The sequence below is a fragment of the Ciona intestinalis genome, chromosome 2 (genome assembly GCF_000224145.3).
Source record: "Ciona intestinalis chromosome 2, KH, whole genome shotgun sequence".
In the NCBI taxonomy this organism is placed as follows: domain Eukaryota; kingdom Metazoa; phylum Chordata; class Ascidiacea; order Phlebobranchia; family Cionidae; genus Ciona; species Ciona intestinalis.
In genome coordinates, this window is record NC_020167.2 from 4,063,182 (window position 1) to 4,081,240 (window position 18,059).

General features: G+C 36.5%; 2 protein-coding genes across 2 annotated transcripts in view; one reads left to right on the forward strand and one right to left on the reverse strand.

Annotated features, from left to right (window-relative positions):
* LOC100178796 (dynein beta chain, ciliary) overlaps positions 1-18,059 on the reverse strand; it is a 41,775-nt gene that overhangs the window by 4,291 nt on the left and 19,425 nt on the right. The window contains exons 49-79 of the mRNA XM_018817536.2: positions 17,693-17,866; positions 17,107-17,311; positions 16,644-16,809; positions 16,178-16,280; positions 15,754-15,850; positions 11,793-11,944; positions 11,198-11,359; positions 10,325-10,404; positions 9,614-9,733; positions 9,227-9,389; positions 8,945-9,068; positions 7,994-8,136; positions 7,351-7,525; positions 6,914-7,025; positions 6,699-6,840; positions 6,331-6,477; positions 5,807-6,064; positions 5,281-5,453; positions 4,700-4,924; positions 4,266-4,480; positions 3,859-4,007; positions 3,608-3,707; positions 3,317-3,452; positions 2,862-3,018; positions 2,566-2,724; positions 2,151-2,297; positions 1,663-1,821; positions 1,215-1,331; positions 783-994; positions 407-555; positions 71-214 (exon numbers count right to left, since the gene is read on the reverse strand). Of these exons, the coding sequence (XP_018673081.1) occupies positions 71-214; positions 407-555; positions 783-994; positions 1,215-1,331; positions 1,663-1,821; positions 2,151-2,297; positions 2,566-2,724; positions 2,862-3,018; positions 3,317-3,452; positions 3,608-3,707; positions 3,859-4,007; positions 4,266-4,480; positions 4,700-4,924; positions 5,281-5,453; positions 5,807-6,064; positions 6,331-6,477; positions 6,699-6,840; positions 6,914-7,025; positions 7,351-7,525; positions 7,994-8,136; positions 8,945-9,068; positions 9,227-9,389; positions 9,614-9,733; positions 10,325-10,404; positions 11,198-11,359; positions 11,793-11,944; positions 15,754-15,850; positions 16,178-16,280; positions 16,644-16,809; positions 17,107-17,311; positions 17,693-17,866 (4,765 nt within the window). The remainder of the gene's footprint in view (positions 1-70; positions 215-406; positions 556-782; positions 995-1,214; positions 1,332-1,662; positions 1,822-2,150; positions 2,298-2,565; positions 2,725-2,861; positions 3,019-3,316; positions 3,453-3,607; positions 3,708-3,858; positions 4,008-4,265; positions 4,481-4,699; positions 4,925-5,280; positions 5,454-5,806; positions 6,065-6,330; positions 6,478-6,698; positions 6,841-6,913; positions 7,026-7,350; positions 7,526-7,993; positions 8,137-8,944; positions 9,069-9,226; positions 9,390-9,613; positions 9,734-10,324; positions 10,405-11,197; positions 11,360-11,792; positions 11,945-15,753; positions 15,851-16,177; positions 16,281-16,643; positions 16,810-17,106; positions 17,312-17,692; positions 17,867-18,059) is intronic.
* Positions 13,317-15,695, forward strand: LOC101242409 (GATOR complex protein WDR24-like). Its single transcript, XM_004225678.4, has 2 exons — positions 13,317-15,225; positions 15,280-15,695. The coding sequence occupies exon 1, from the start codon at positions 13,692-13,694 to the stop codon at positions 15,189-15,191; it is 1,500 nt and encodes a 499-aa protein (XP_004225726.1). The 5' UTR covers positions 13,317-13,691; the 3' UTR covers positions 15,192-15,225; positions 15,280-15,695.

Consider the following 18,059-nt stretch of genomic DNA (forward strand, 5'->3'; position numbering starts at 1 on the left):
CAACATTTTAAAAAAGACTGAACGCATTGCAAGGAATAGTTCAAATACTTCTTACATTAAGGACACTTACCAACTAGATGGACATTCTGTAGGATAACCCAATGGCCGTGCTCTGCAGCGACACCAAGTGCTTCTTCAGCAACCACTTCTTGTCCCTGTCCAAGAGACACGCTGTGGAAGTTCTTCTCTTCATTTGAGTAACCAAGTTTTTTACCTAAAAAGTAAATTGCCAAATTAAAAACAACCAGAGGAGAGGTATTTTAAAAAGGAGCAGTATTTTCCATAAATATATTGAAAGTAAGCACTTTTAAATTTAGCACAATATTAAAAACCAAAAACATACGGATTTTTAAAAATACATTTTAAATTTTATATTAAGAACCAGTTCTACAATAACTAAACATACCGAGAGCTTCAACATTTTTCAAGGGATCCACTCCCGGAGACAGCACAAAGAAGATGGGAATTGATTGCGAACTTTCATCAAATGTCTTCTTGATTTCAATTGCTCGGTTTTCAACGTATTTTCCACCAAGTTGAACTTCAATAAAACCCCTGAAGATAGACAGCATAATGTAACATTTGTACATAAACAATATTTAATACATGATCTGAAAATTATTGCATATTAAGTCCCACTATGTAAAACAATCAAATCAAAATTAATCTTTTTTTGGAATTGTATGTGGAATAAACTTTTTCTGAAAACAATTTATTTTACATTAAAGGAGCTTTAAAGTGAAGCATGGCATAGGAATCTCAGAATGCCTATTACTCCCTACCTGAGAGCATAAGTCATTCTATCAGGCCTTAAAGTCCGGAGGATACAAAGCTGCTGGATGATGGGTTTGTTCTTCCACTCCTGTGGCAGCTTCTCCTTTTCTGGGGCCTCGCTGTCAACAAGTTTCTTCCATCTCTTTGGAGAACCTTCAATATCTCGATCCAGATTTAGAAATTCATCAAGGAGTGACATCGCTTTGATCACACCCCATGCCTGATGTTTTTGGTAAAAATTAATAAAATTGAAGTTTACTGTGGATGGGTAGAAAATATTTGACAGAAAATTTAGCAAAAGCTTAAAATGTGAGTTGCCTTTTATTGAAAGTAAATGGATAGATACATTTTTAAACACACTGGTCTTTGTATTGTTTTTTTTTTATTTTTACCATTTTTAGCAGTGAAGAGAGATCTGCAAATATGATTTATTTATTTACCTGGTTAGTTAGGAAATCTACTGGGCTGGTCATTGGTTGACTAGTTGGAAAGCGAAGTAAAATTTCTAGATCTTTTGAATCAATATCACCTCGCATCTGTAGGACTTGAAAAGCAACCTTGAAAGTATATAACGAAAATTATTTATCTTACTTTTTGTAAAAGGTATTAAATGGCTAAGTATCATACTTTTTGATTGGTGGTTACAGTTTAAATACTTAGGGAGTTCGATTTAAATTTAAAAAGAAAGGAATCTTATGATTTAAAATTTAAAAAAAGGAATATCATGATTAATAAAAAAAAAATAATATTTTTTTAATTTTTTAAAAGGAATGTTATGATTTAAAATGGAGCTTTTTGTATTTAACTAAAAAGAAGAATATTTTTGTGTTTTTAAAAAGGAAACAATGTCAGCAAACACATTAGAAATAAAAACAACAATTGAATTACCAAACTTGTGAAGATGAGTTTGTCCTTTTCAAACAATCCACGACTGGTGTAAGCAAAAGTTTCATACGTTACGCTGTCAATCAAACACCTCACTCTCTCATCAACATCATCAAACTTTTCAGTGAGTTCAATTGATCGAATGAAAACTCCTTTGAAAGCCTGTATACCAATGTGAACATGCAAATTTGGAAAATGGTACACTTTGATGATCATTTTTAGGTTATCATTTTTTGGATAACTATAGAGTTATTGCAGCAAAATTACAGTGTATAATACTAAAATATGAAAACTAAAATATAACTGTAGCCTATATGAGGTATTGGCACAAAACAGATTCAAATTTAAAACACTTTAAAATAGTTCACTAATTTTACAGTGCTGATTCAAAGGATAATATTGTTTAATAAATTTTCCCAATTTTATCAACAACTTTAATATACACATAAAATATAGGTGGTTCTAAAAATCAACACTTTTCAGTATTATACCTTGAGTGAAAACTGATATATCGGGTTGATTTTATGAAGATCATTGAGTATAAAGTAAAGCAGAGAAGCACGTGCTGCTACAGATCTGTAATGCTCTCTTGCTTCATTGATTTTAATTTCATTTTGCTTTGCTTCAACAACTTTCACCTAAAAATAACCGGTTTCATTTTATTGGCCATTTTAAAAATCCTGTCCCTTAACTTACATTATAACTAGATATATATTGCTATGTAGAACTTGCTATATTGCTATAAAATTGAAATTACATTTTAAATTTTATCATGAAGTGCATATTTTGTCTTTAAGTTACAGTTTTGGAAAATAATGTATATTTTGCCCAGAAATGTACGTATTTTAAATTCATAAAATAAACTTAGCATACGGATTAAATGCATTACATCTACGATTAACTTACTTCAATCTCTTCTGATGTTCTCTTTGTATGCTCAAGGTTCTCCACAAGTTCCGTATCTCCGAGGAAATTGCCTTCTGCAGCAGAGAGTCGACTCAAGAGGTTGTCTTCCAATTTTTTCAACGTTATCTTGAAATCATTCTGTTGTTTGGTCAGATCAACCTGGATAAAAACTATTCGTTTATATCAATAAAAATAAACTGTCAGTAACGCCTGACTGAAAAAATAAAACAAAAAAGTTATACAAGTTATAACAAATAATTCTACAAAAATTAACATTTCATTCATATCTAATTTACCTTCAGTTGTTCAAGGTCAGGTCTTTCCATGCTCACAACATTAGCAAGCAGTTGATCTTCCAAACCATCCCTTGTAACTGTGAAGTTGATAAGAGTGGTCTGAGCTTGCATCTCTGGCTTGTAATGTGGGTTTGCCAACTTGGTTTGCAAAATAAGTCTGAAAAACACGTGTTGTTTTATATTTTAAGCTAGCATGGTAAATAAAAACACGTTTGAAATATAATGGTTATAAATAGGAATACATACACACTAAAAAAAGAAGCGATCTAAAGCATTTTCGGCAATTTAACTTTACAGTAATGACATTCTAACACCCTTTTTAGAAAACTTTATATTAACAATAAAATTAAAGGTAAGGTTGTGGTCACAAAAGGTAAGGTTGTAGTCACAAAAATGTGTATTAAAAATAAAATTAAAGGTAAGGCTGTGGTCACAAAAAAAAGAGGTAGTTGTACTTGAATTCTGGGTGGTATTCCACCTCCTTTTCCCCAATCTTGATGTACTTTCCCTTCTTTATCGTGTTTCTTCCAAGAAGAGGTTGAAGTACAGGATCAATTGATTCACTTATATTTTCTATAAGGACCTTTCCACCTTAGGTAATAAAGATAAAAACATTGAGACTTCAATGTCTTTCTGTGCTAGTGATGTTTTTATGGAGACTTAGGGTTGGTCTGTCAGGGCTAAGTGTAAATATCTTCTTGGCTGATACAAAATACAATTCCATGTTTTTGAACATTTGAACTTACCTTCAGACACACTTCGTTCAATGACATCCAGGTAACCTTTATGACCCATTTGTACAGTTTTTAAATCTTCTCCAAAATGTCCCTTGATCCATTTCACTCCCTAAACACATAACTTATAAATTGTCTTTATTTACAACCAATCGGTGTACAGGTGGAAGACCGTCATATGTTCTACCATTTGGTATAAAACAATTTGAAATATTACACCAAGAAAAAAGACAAAAAGTTGTTTTGCATGGAATATCTCCTACCTGAAGCTGGGGATCCACAATGAGTGGCCATCGTTTACATTGGGATAATATGGCAGCATTCTCAGATGACATCCGGTCAGATGGAAGACTTTCATTATTCCAAGATGCGATTGTAGCGTCATCCACCAACAAATCTATCGGATCCAAACCTGTGGGCAAAAATTAGAATGGCAACTTGGAAAATGGCAACTTGGAAACAACTACAACAGAAACCAGACTTGGCTGTATAAAATTAAAAAAAAAAACAATAAAAAACTGTAAAACAAGAAAATTTTAGCGCAAAAATTGTATTTTTAGTGTTATTTAATACCCAGCTGCCAAGAATATTTGCTTTCTAAAATCTAGACATTTAAAAAATTATCCTAAAAAAGCGAGAAATGGTTTAAAACCACATCATATCTTTCTACCTTCGGTCAGAGGGATTTTAAACTTCTGTCGATTAAGGAAAGGCAACCACTGCTTGTTTAGAAGTTCCAGTCTGTAAGATTTTGTGAAATATCCAAGATATGAAACAAATGCTGCAGTTAGAAGAACATCACCACTTAAAGTTTCTTTCTTTGTCTGTAGTGACCTAACTGATGCTGACCAACGAACTTTTTCACTCTGAAGTCCCTTTACAAGCCTATGGTAAAAAGCTACATGTTACTTTTAGCATCAACACTTGGGGGAAATCATACGTAAAATTAATTTTCCCAATCCTAATACAAGTGAAAATCTGTATTGTCAGTCACATAATTTAACATTAAATTGAAACACTAATTCAACGTGAAAAGTTCGCCAAAAATAATATCTAAATAAAAAATTAGATGCTGTTTTACAAAAGTGAAAGTTTTGGACCTACCTGTTAGCCAATGTAATTGTCTTAGCAGTGTTAGCGACCTCATTACTGCAACGTATCTTTTCAGCAGTTGCCTCTTCAAATTGTTTTGTGAGTTCTCCCAAGTCATGATCCAGTCCAGAAATTTTGGAGCGGATTGCTGATAACTTTGTTTGTGCAGATGCAAGCTCATGATTGGCTGCTGCTAAAGCTTGCCTTTTCGGTTCGACATCACAGTAGACATCATACCTTAAAACATAAAAAAAAATATAATTTCCATGTAAAAAAAATTACTAGCTATGACTTTTAGCTACAAATGGTGTTTGGTGGATTTAGCAATGCTCAAAATACAAATATTCCCAAACACCACAACTTACCTTAGGTCAAACAAGCCTGTAACCTTAAATCACAGTTTATTTTATATAACCATGTTTTAATAACCTATTCAAGTTGCCTTTATCAAGGTAAATTCTTTCTCATTTCACCTATGCAGGCGACCAGAGCAGGATGTCGAAAACTCAACAGCTTTAGATTTACATCATGTGTGACAGTATCATTTTTAAAAAGCAAAGCTGTTACACACATCAGTATTGCATAAATCTTACCATCTAACTATATTAATAACCCAGGCACAAAGACCAGCAGCTGCGAATGATTTTGTTCGAATATTATCCGGATTAAAATCAGGATCATCCATATATTGTCGAGTGGCCTTCAAACAATTTTCATGAATATGTTCCTTGTCATAATTGATCAGGGAATCAAGAAACTGCTCAACCTGCATTTCAGAATAACAAATTAATACAATTCTTAAACACAATATGCATGGGAAAGGTGACATTATGTTATCTCTGTCATGGGGTAACTTTAATTTAAGTCTTTAGTGTGAAATAGGACCTCACCCTCAAAGAAGGGCCGCACCCATATGGAATATATAGAAATTTATGACATGGTGGACAAAGTAATCTGGTCATAGTTTTCTCAGTCTTTGTATTAATGTTTTTCATAATATTTAGTATTGTTTAACACAATGTGTTATTGAATGTCTGGCTATTCAAAATTTGATGGTGATTTGCAGGTAGAGGTTGAACTGAAAAATAACAATACGATTGCAATAAACCATCAACATACCCTGCCCATAAATGCTTTGGAAGCTCTCCATGTTTTGTCTTTGGGAATCTTTCCATCTGGAGCACAAAGACACATCACAGCTGCAGTGACATTGCTTACTGCTGGTGGAGGAGTAGCAAACGACTTGAGTTCCATCAGATTGTTTCTGTTTAGTGTATTAAGTGCCTCGGTGGCTGCAAGCAGTGCTGGCTCTGCTTTTACAAGTTCCTCCTCGCACTGCTGTTGGGTTTCAGCCACAGCTGTAGCTTTTACAGCAACCTGTAGAAAATATGGTAAGCAATAATAAACATGGTAAGATAGTTTTAAAAACTTATACCAGAGGTATGCTATTTCATGCAGCTTGTCGCTGCATGTGTTTCACTGTATATTCTACATTCCACTGGGTAAGAGCAATTTCCTAACAAAGGACTAGCACAACGTCAACTACAAAATAGCAGCAGCTTAGAGTTTAAAAACCTAGTGCCATATGATTGTAGGGCAAATGCTTTATTCCCGGTCTATGCTATTGGCAATTAATACATTACCTTTTTCTCTTCTTCATCAGCCACCTCTTTCTCCGATCCAACTTTCTCAGTTTGTTGCCCAACATTAGAAAGAAGTTTTTCAGTCGTTTCACTTCTTGATTTTAACTCAACTTCTTGTGCTGCTAATTTAGCTTTCAGATCATCAACCTTAAAAAAAATGAAACTGAAACTGAAATTCAGAGTTCTAAAATCATTTTCTTTATGAAAGTTAGCATCCCAACTATGGTTTAATATATTATAAATATCCCATTTTATTTGTAAATTTATTAATCTGTGTCTTGTCAGATGCCAACACTATATGAGAAATATTTAAGACAAAAGTTTATACCTAAAGAGCAATTTATGGGATTAGCTTTTTAGTTCAATACCTGCTCAGATGTGTTTTGTAGTTTAAGAAGACCATTTTCAAGGCGATCCATTTTCATATTTAGTTCTGTGGTTGTGTGTTTGATGAGATGTTTATACAAATCAATCTGTTCCAGGAAGCTTTTTGGTGTTGTGTAATTGAAACTAGAAAAAAACAACAACCAATTATTTAAAACAATCTCTTTATAATACAAAAGATATAGAAATGTTTTATTACCGCCGCTCATTGTGTTTGTACTGCAGACCAACTTCATTCACAGACTCATGAGCAAAGGCCATAAATTTTGCAATGCTATCAATGACTGTGTCCTCTTCTTCAACCTTGGATTCTGCAAAACAACACACCGGGAATAAATGTATACAGTAAAGATTTAACTAAATGAAAGTTAGGGGAAAACATATTTTGTGCTATTTTTTCTCAGGTATATGAAAAACTCGAAATTATATCCAAAAAGCAACACTACATTTCTTGTATGACTAAAACTATAGAACATATGTTAGTGTAATAAATGTTGCGAGATAAATAAAGTTTAACACAACATCAACCAAGGGCCACTCCTAGACATGCCAATAACAATTTAAAAAGGCCTTGTCTAAAAATTGAACAATATATAACATTATATATAAAGTTAATTTCAATTTCCACACACTTACCTTCTTCTGTTAAAGAAATTTCTTCAATCTCGGAGACAAATCTTCGACTAACACTCACCAACGCCTCGTGTGGCCAACCATGGAACCAATCGATTGAGCAACAATTTACAAGAGCAGGAAATTTTCTTGCTCGAACACGGAGTGTGGACCCAACAGGGGAAAAACATAATACAATCTAGGAAGGAAATTATTGGTCATCATATACACAGAATAATTGTATGTAAGTAAATTAAAAAAATGACTGTAACACGGCGAGAATGGAATAGTATAAACAAAAATAATTTTGTCAAGCAGTGGCCCAAAAAAACGTTCAGATTTAAAACCGCATCATTGGCGATTAATTGACGACATATTTAAGCGCTGACAATATTGACAAGTTTAAGTTGGCAATACAACACATAGTCCTGAAATTGTACAATATATTCATTATTCACTATTCATTTATTAATAGAATGTGCTCGTTTATTAAGACCCTGCTCTCTTGTTAATTTGATTTTTTATAACGTGACTGTTGAAACAAATGCACTGGACTTAAATTAAAACGAAAGCTAAAACTCGCTCAACGCATTCCTACATTCAGTAATAGCCAAAAAACATTTGTGGTATAATGTTAAAGGCATATGGTGGAAAAAGCGATAATCACCTTTAATTGGTTTCGAACTCTATCCAAGAAAAACTTCCAACAGTTTTCTCTCGAATCGAACAATCCTTGTGCTCTCACTTCATTCCTCACTCCGTTGATAATATCTTCGGTCTCTTCTTCAGTAAACAAGTCCGATATTTCGCCTTTATGTAAGGTGACGTTTATTTTAACTGTAGCATGTTGTTATCATTAAATGAGTGAACACTCTTTTTGTCTTTAGACTAACAACGACACTCGTTATAACACGGGCGTCCAGTTTCATAAATCATGCCATTGATTAATAGCTTTTAATTACTACGCGCTGTAGCGAGTGCGCCAGTGTGAGATCTAGACAAAACGCTTCGATTCATGATTGACATTGATAAATAACAGAAACGACCAACTCGGCGGTAATGGCTTATCGTGGTGTAAAAATCCCTTCTCATGGTATAGGCCTACTCAAGGAATAAATGAACTCAAAGTGAACTTGCCAACCGGAAGAACCAATTTAACGCGAACGTAGAAAGAACGGCCGTACGGCAACTGAAAACGTGCAAGCTTTTCCATACACGTAGGTTATGTCTATATGGGCAGTTACAATCAAACTATTATTAAATATTCCATTAAAGGTGCTGTTGCTGTTTCCGCTATTTAACATTTAATCCATAAGTATACATCGTCATAGCTTTCGGGAACTAACAATGCAACATCGTGTAGCAAGGGCAAAGTTTAAAGTTGAATGTAAACCAATCAGTAATTGGTCGTCCATGATCGGACATGACCGCATTTGGTTTTAAGCGTGTCTAAAAATATTTTCAAATATCACAGTCGGTAGCGATACGTTTACTTAAGGAAGGCACATATGTATTCTGTAATTCTAGGATAAAGTAAATTGCATTTTACCACGAGATCCCGGGTGCAAACTCATGGACATGTAGTCGCATATCTAAAATAAAGAAAAGTTCAAGCTACCCATTGCAAGGTGATCGTTGATAAGAACTAGGAATCGTTCATCCGGAACGTGAGCGTCCGTCATAAGGAATACTGTGCCGATGCATTTCACACCGGTTCGTGTATACAGGTTCACCAGATCGCTCTGTATAAAACGAATCGAAGTGAATTTAAAATCTAATTTCGGTGAGGAAAAGGATCCTTTCAATTATAGGCATTTCATGTCCAAAACGGACATTTAATGTTTTTTTCAGAAAGGGAGAGGTTATTTTAAATTTGCAAGTAAAACCACGCCAATCATACCTTCAAATCCTGCATACTGTATCCTTTCTTCAAGGTAAGTTGGAATACGTCTAGTCCGGAGATATAAGCGGCCAATCGTGAAAGACTCTGCTTGCCACTCCCACCAACGCCGACCAATAGCGCGTTGCCACGTGGTGACTCCAGGATTCGGTTAATACGACAACTACGAGTGCCAAGAGAAATAGTTAAAATGTATAATATTACCACTATCATGAACTTGTGTCACATGCCACACAAAACGTCAATTTAATAAAAAAAACAAGGTTTCTATTCCGGAGGAACCAAATCATAAGTTTAATGTGATTTTAAGTTACTGGGTGCTCTTATTGTTTTACCTTCATCCATTAAAAACTTGAAAATGAAATTAATTTATTGCATATAACGTACATGTGCATGATCGCATCTTCAAACAATACCAGGTCCATGACCGGTAATACTTCGTTGTGGCTTTCCAGAGCTTCCTCAAGTGTATGCTGCAACGAGTCCCACTTCTTTACCGGCATATATCTGCATAAAATGAATTAAATATGTGATGGGATGCACCCGATTCATTACTAATGCACTTCGGAATGTATATAAGAGAAAGGGGAAAGACGTCCGACACCTTTGGCACATATAGTATATACAAACATTGTGATCGGGTTTTAAACAATTAACAACGGTCTATGGGAGTCGTAAAGTTAAGGTTTTATAATTCTTTGAATGTACGTTTTTAAATGGGACGAAGAATAGAATAAAAGGGTGTCTCATTTCTCCCCACCCTACTATACATATCATACATACATCGAGCCTGTGCAGTTGGTTTATTATTAGAAATAGGCTTAAGTTCGACACGTTTGCCTAAGTTGTGACACGTTTTAATTCCGCAGTGGTCACTATCTGAAGGGCATATCAAGTATCGGAGTTTTAATAAATATTTCCCACTTACAGTGTGAGAGGTTGTTTGTAATGATGCTTGAACTGGAACCTAATGGAACATACAAAGCCTATGACAGGACCACAAACTAAATGTACTGGTCTAAAGCATACTGGGCAGTACAAAACGAAATACGAAACAGTCGAGTCGGGAAAACAGGAAACTATTAATTAACGACTTACTTCGGTTCGCCAATGCCTTCGGAAAAGTGGCAAAATATATTTGGTTTGGCCAACAGTCGATCGTGAAACTCATCATTGCCCTAATAATTAAAAACATTGTATTAACTTCCGTTGGTTAAATCTTAAAAATGTCTGCCATGTTCATTCACTTTTGTCGCAGGACTTTCTTTTTTATTCTAAGGTGGCAATTTTCGCTGTTTCATTCAATTGTATAATATGTAGACGGGACAGCGCGCTATTGTGACAAGAGTGTTGGATCCTTTATTCAAGAACAATGGTTTGGAACAGTAATAATTATATACCTTCGCAGGATACGAAAACGAGGACCCAATTTTTGTATTTTATATTCAAGGTTTGATTACACCATACAAGACTGTTCACTTTCCCGTAATAACGTAATGCTCGACCATAAACGGGGCTTATATTGACATAGTAAAGCACAAAAACAAATAAAGTGCTAAATCAAGTTTACATAACTCCTCGTTGAGAGTGAATATGAGTTAAGTTATGTGTGAAGAGTACATACCTTAACATAAAGTACATAGCATGCTTAATATAGCAGATGATACATAACTTGAATAAATATTTTGTCTGTAACACCTTTTTCGATAAAGACCTATTTAGTATGGAAATTTACTGTATGACAATTGACGTTGTATAAACTTCTTATTTATGCCCAATTATGCGTTATGTTTTGCTTGGATTTCTGGTAAAGTAAAATACTCAACCACATCAGGTCAAACGAGTTTAAACAGGACACAAACGAATATTGCTCCGCCCAGCTGGTAAAAGACTACATATGGTGGTATCGGACCATACGGTGCAAAGGATGTGGAGTCGCTTACGGGTTATACGGAAACATGGGCTACTCACTTCAAATACTCTCCGCATGGAATCAGCAAGCAATTTATCAAAAGCAGCCGAGTCTTTCACTTCCACCATCTTGTCGCCGTAGACGCGCGCCGACTCGTGCAACCAAAGTCGAATGACGTCAATTTGCGACTTAAGGCATTCGGGTGTTGCAAACAAAAGACCCTGGGTAGAAAATGAGAGTTTAAAATGGCGTATCCGTTAAGGCTTAAGATGTACACGCTTGGGGCGTCGTTTACAAGATCCGCACTTTCTAACCGATACATTCGAGTGCGTTTGTAATGAGAAACAAACTAACGGGAACAATTTTGTTAGTGGTGTTAACTGAAATTCGAGCGATCACGTGGTGTTTATTATCCGGTGGTTGTTTCCCGTGTGGATTTTCTTAAGTCGGTTGTTTCACAAAAGGATGAAGCTTTATGCAATTCAAGTAGTTGACCAAATTTCGTAACTGTTTTCAAAATGCATTAAATATCTTTAATTATACCTGCACAATTCTAAAACTCGAGCACTAACATTTAAAGGCTTCGCAACTAATGTTTCGCGAGGATAAAATAAGTTACATTCGATCCGAAAGGCAGATTTCTTGGAAACTTACTTGAAATACGTTAGATAGATCACGAAGATTGAAAATGTAGTGAAACTTAATCGCTGTTGGCAGAAACGTTGCTGTAACTCGCTGGTGTAGATGGACAGCGGCACGAACAACACTGTCCACATTCTTTGACACGTTCGGGGGAAAAGCATAACCTGTATTTGTAATGCCTTTAAGACTATGCAAAATAAAATATAATATGTGGCATGAAAGATATAAAAGTACAAAAAAATAGAGTTTAGAATTCTTGTACAGAAACTCGTTAAAAGTTTCGCTTAATGCAAAATGGGTCAACTTTGGCAAAATTCCTGGACCGCTTGCGTGCCTCGCCGAACGGCTGCACTCATATATCCCTACGGCCTAACGTGTTTTGTATTTTCAATTAGCTTAGGTTAAATCGTTTAACAAACTGGCTATTTTTCTTAAAAGCGTAAAATATAACACAACAATTATGTTTGAAAACATAGTCGGATAAAATTTTCTTATCGGCTAACCATATATCCCTATAGGAACCTTGTGTTCGAAACATGACCCATGGTGGCTGGTACAATGTGCGTTTGCGTCATCGCGGGATGGAACTGTTTAAATCGTTTTCCCTTCGGTTTAACGGGTCAACGTGTATATTTGTTGCACCATGCAAAGACATGCATTTGTTTTGTACCTTATTACGTAACTAACGAGTAACTAAAAAATTTCCATTAATGCTTACGTTTAACCTTGGATATTTGATTAACGTATTATAAGGTTCTATTCATCCGAGTGTTCGTAAAATTTTATTCGGGGCCAAGTTCTTACTGTTACTACGACCGGACAACGCCCGAGGGTCACTATATCTTTAGGAATGTGGTCAATTTTTGACCGTCTCTTTTATTTGCTTTTTTAAAGTCGTTAGATTTGAACTCATGCTATACTGATGGCCACTTACTCGAGATTCACGTTACCCAAATTGTCCACAATAAGTGAACATAGATTCACTCTGAAATACTTCAATGGCATTCTTGGTTATGACAACATAATGAGGGTAATATGACGAAATTTTGTTGTCGTACAACTGCCTTTATGCAATGACGCTTTTGGCGCGTAATTTATCATCATGATTTATTAGAATGTGGCATCCTTGAGTGCCGACTGATTTAAATCCAATACCACACAATGCATACCAGTCTGCACGTTGTACCGGATAATTCCACGAAGGATTTCGTGGTTTCGTCTAATTGGTGAACTAATAATTGTTACGCACTTCCAAATCGGAATTTTAAAGTACAGCCACGTGTTTTTCAAGAGGCGACGGTGCACTTTAATGTTGCAGGTTATAGGACGTTTTGTTGTACCGTGCAGGAAGGCGCAAGTGGACCGCTTCAGGTCATTAATTGCATACATTGTAGCCACTACACGACTATACAGTCACCTCTGCAAGCGCAGCGAGATTGACGACCAGATTTCACATTCGAAAAAAGGTTTGCGGCGTGAGAAAAAGGGCGACGGCACGGCTGCACATAAATAGCGAGTGTACACAAGCATGCTTACACTTGCCAAAAGAAAATCGTGGAAGTAGGGTTGCAATAAGGAGGTAGGGTTGTCAGCCACTTGAAGATATGGAAGGTAGTTCGCAAACTATGGCTGATATTATACTTCGCTTGTCGGAAAGTACGTACTTGTTAATTCAACCTGAAATGAAGGACAAGAGCCCTGTTCAAACAGGTGGAATCGTCACTATTACCGCAGACGCATTCAGGAGAGCTTACCAGTCTGTTTGTTTGGCGCCTAAACAGCAAATTGAGAAGCCAAAGCCAAGAACGATGTCGACTTCAGTACAAACTGCAAGTGTTGTTACTGCAGATACTACAACCCAAACTAGGCGAGTTCAGCAAAAAATTGAGAGGCTGAAGGCCAAAGCCAACAATGATGACTAGTGCAGTACAAACGACCGGTGCGGTTACTACGACGAGAACAACCCAGACTGGAAAAGCTCAATCAACTTCTTTCGCAATTCAAACCTCAGGAGTTTCTTCTGCAACCGTTGAAACTCAAACCAGACCAGCATGTTCGTTGTCCCTAGCAACGCAAACTAAAATCGATCAGACAACAGCAGCAACACAAACAACTGGGAGTTTGAAAACTACAAATGGCAATGAAAGTTCTACAGAGAATGGTGAACCTGCTTTGTTTATTACGACATCTGAGGTAGGTCCTGAAGATTTAAACGAAGAAACGACATCACCGCAAAAGAAAGTGAGATCAAAATCGAGTGAAGGTTCAGACACCAATACAAAGTCTAAACGCAGGTTCAGCGGCGCGGAGGCGGAAAAGTCAGCAAAACGTGCAGCCGGAAGATCTGTTAGCTCTGCAGAGACAAGTCGACCCCCTACTGAAAGTGACCTTGGTCTTGTACTTGATGGCCTACAGAGCAGAGTTCGTAACCTTTCTATGTCAGTGTACCTTGGCTTTGATGTGAAACCTACAAGTGCTCTGACATACATTCGAGGACACTTGGCCCTACTCAAGGATTGCATTGGCTCATGCAAAGGGTCTTATCGTGTAATAAAGGAACTTCTCACTCGCTATACAGGTCATCTGATAAAACTTGTAACCAAGTTGCGAGCACAAAGTGTGGAACGTGTCATTGAATTTGATAGAAGGGTGCTTTCTTATGTAAGGAAGCAAGGTAAGTGGATGTTCCATCGTGCAAGTATTCAGGTGGAAGACGATTTAACAAAAGAACTCAAAGAAAACAGAAACAGTACGGAACAGCAGAAAAGTGACGGATCTTGTACGAAACAACCAAGTGATGACAAATCAAGTTCGGATGAACTTGTTTCTCCTAAAGTGCCTTCACCAGCAGATAAACGTGTTATGAATGCGTACCTGAAGGGTTTGAAAAAATCGACTCCCTACGGTAAAACGGAAGATCCTCGAACGGTTACCTCAACAAGCAATCGGGTAAATACTAGAAGAATGTCAAGGGAGCAGATTAAGATACTGGGAAATGAAGACAGTGGTCAAAATGAAGCGTTACGCTCTCCTGAAGTAATGGAGAACGACTGTTCACAACTTATCAATGATGGTTTGCTTAAAACGCCAGGTGCTGGACCCGTAAATGACTATCCATCCCCGCCTAAAAGAAGACGGACTCCTAGTCCACAAACCAGGGGCCACCGAAAGCGATTCTCTCAAGAAAAGCATTTTCCACCAAATGGTTGGATGAACCAACAAGCCCATATGATAGGCAATCAGAGACCTTACAGATACAACAGTTTTTATCGTAAAAATGGACAATTTCAAAACCATCCAGTGAACCCTAATGCGCATTACCGTCCTCGCATGTACAATAACAACATTTACAACAATAACAATAACAGCAACAACAATAGCAATAATAATAACAACAGCAAAAACTGTTAATACAGTTCCATACCAAGAAGCATATTTGTCCCAGGTACAGTTGCTATAAAATCGAATTTTCTAACAGCATTTTTACACAAGTATTCAGTCCTTCAGATTTTTTTCCACGTCTAAGTTCCAGTTCCAAACAAACCTAGTCTCTTCTAGAACGTGGTTTGTTTGCAATGCGTCGTTGTGGATTTCGATTTGGGTGTTGAAAGACGCAAACGAGTATTGTACCGTCCGAAGAAAATGGTTTCGAGATTTGGTAATAAATTTTGCGCGAAGAAAAAAAACACGTGTGCCTTTATCATCAAAGCGAATTTTTTAAGACCCAATACCTAAATTACCACGTACTCTAACACGCGTTTGACACGCTTTGAAATGCTTTTGACACGCTTGATATTTGTACACTATCTTCGCAAAACACCTCTTTCACGCTTAACTCTAGTGTTTTCTCTCGAAACTTGTTTTTTTCCTTATTAACCTATTCGTTTTGTGACATAAACTTTCTATGACAAAAAAGCAATTTCATTTCCAAAACTGACAAATTGCTACAAACGTTTAGTGTTATAGGTCTTACCTGAACCACCAGAGAAATGCCACCCTAGTATGCTGCTGTAGATGCTCTCTAACGCCTCAGTCGACGGAAAGTTGACGGCAAACACGCAGAAGTGTCTCTAGAGAAAAATGAAAATGTTTGATTAAAAAACAAGCAAAGCTTATAATTTTTACTCGCTTGATTGTAAAAATTAATATATAGTATGATGGGGAAGATGGGACACCTTCCATTCCGTTTTCTCGTCCTAATTGGTAGTAAACAAAGAACATACAAAGACTTTTCAAAACCATATCCTCACGACTCCCATAGACCATTGTTAATTGCTTAAAACACGATTAGAATATTTCAACATTATGTGCTTACGGTGTCCCATCTTCCCGCACTCTACTATACTAATACCTGATCATACTCGGCACCTACTACCTTACAACATAAGGATACGAACCTGTAGTCGAGGATTGATGGTAAAACTACCAGCGGTTGGGTTCATACAAGCCACATACTGAGTACTATGTATATCCTTCAATGCAAGTTTGTTGCGGTCGTACCTGTAGACAGGAATACCAAATTACACCAACAGGAATACCAAAAATTATGGTATTGCACTTTATTTGAATACAAGTCAACAGAAACAAAAATGTAGCAACCATATGTGTAACATATTTCGATTGCTGCTACATTCGCATATGACTTTTTGACTGGTTAATGAAAATACGGGTCAGTCATAGAATTTAATTACAAGATGCAAACACGAAGAATTATTTTTACTATTAACTTTCGATATCAGCAAAGCCGCTGGTCAAACAAATAAATATCAACTAGCTGCCTATTTCGGACTCACGCCCAAACGTGAGCCTCTAAACAGAGGTATCAGTAATCTAATGCAAAATTAATCAACCTGAATCGCTTACCAGTGGCCATAGTCTATGTGCTGCCGGATTAGCGTGTGTGGGCCAACGGTTCCGTATGTATCTACTTCAGGCATGTTTACGTCATCGAGGAAGTAGATAAGCTTCTTATTGCCGACGGGACCGTAATTTCTTCCAGCTTTCTTCTCAAGATGTTTTTCAAGCAAACCTATAGAATAACCATAGTTTACATAAAAAAGCCAATTTTAGTGTTAGTGTGATCGTGGGTAAATTCGACAACCATAATGTTACAGCATTTTCTAAAATGGTAACAGCAAACAAAATGCTATTCCCATTTGTTTCAACTTAATACTGAGATTATTGTATGTTAGGTTTAAAATCTACATTTCACTAATAATTTTTGTTAAATGGGTTACGTAAAAGTAGTTCCACAGACTCGTTTGTTATTAATCCAACACAACTTGTAAAAGTAAACAATACAGCGGTTATTTAACAGTGAACTCACGTTGCAGCATAGCGGGAGTTGTGTAATAGTTAAACGGTACGCTGGCCACGATGTGATTATCCGTCAACCTCCGAAGTGTGTCCGATACGAGGAGACTCTTCCCGCATCCCGCGTTCCCAACCAGCATCACTGGTCGGCCTCGTTCAATAAGAAGATCAACGAAATATCGGATCCGAGTTGTTTCCATTGTGTGGACAAGAATAGACTGTAATAGGTGGGAAAGAATGAAATCATATATTATGCAACTGAAAACTGCGCAATGTCATTTATACAAGTCGAGTGAGGCTTCGCATATATTGTAAACGTAACAATGAAACTTTTTCCTTAAATTAGTTAAATTTAAAACATGTAGACACATAAGGCGACTTAGATTAAAAAATCAACTCTGCGTATAAGTAACTAATTTTTAATTACGTTTATTAACTACTACCTTTAAAATAAAACAAAACCGACACAATCAATCTTTGATTCTCTCGTTAAATCAATAGAACAAACGTTTCGTCCGCGGGTACTGTACTAACCGGCAATACGGTTCATTGCATTGCAATTACGTTAGCGCAGCGGGTAGTTAATAAAATAAACGAACCTGAATTGGGACGTCCGGGTCCATTTCGAATTTTGCGACCCGTTCGCTCCACGGGACAAATTTTCTGGTCGATGCGTCAATGCAGAAGTCAAACACGGTGCCAGAGGATGGGAACTTGATGTGCTTGAATTCCTTGACCCACCAGCGGCTGAATTCTACTCTGTGGTCTGTTAACTGTATGCCATAGCTTGGTCAGTTCGGTTTAAATCTCATTTGGGCTTTCTAGTATCATAAAGTAGATTAAACATGTGTATGCCAAAGTTTTGTACAACGTGCTCTAACAAGCATTCTAGGTAAATCATTTTTTTTAAAAAAACGAGGAAACATGTAAAAAGTTGTGGAACATCTAAAAACATGTGTGGTAGAA

Bases quoted from the DNA above. Each gene is read 5' to 3' on its own strand.
- LOC101242409 (XM_004225678.4), top strand. From the start codon at position 13,692: ATGATGACTAGTGCAGTACAAACGACCGGTGCGGTTACTACGACGAGA.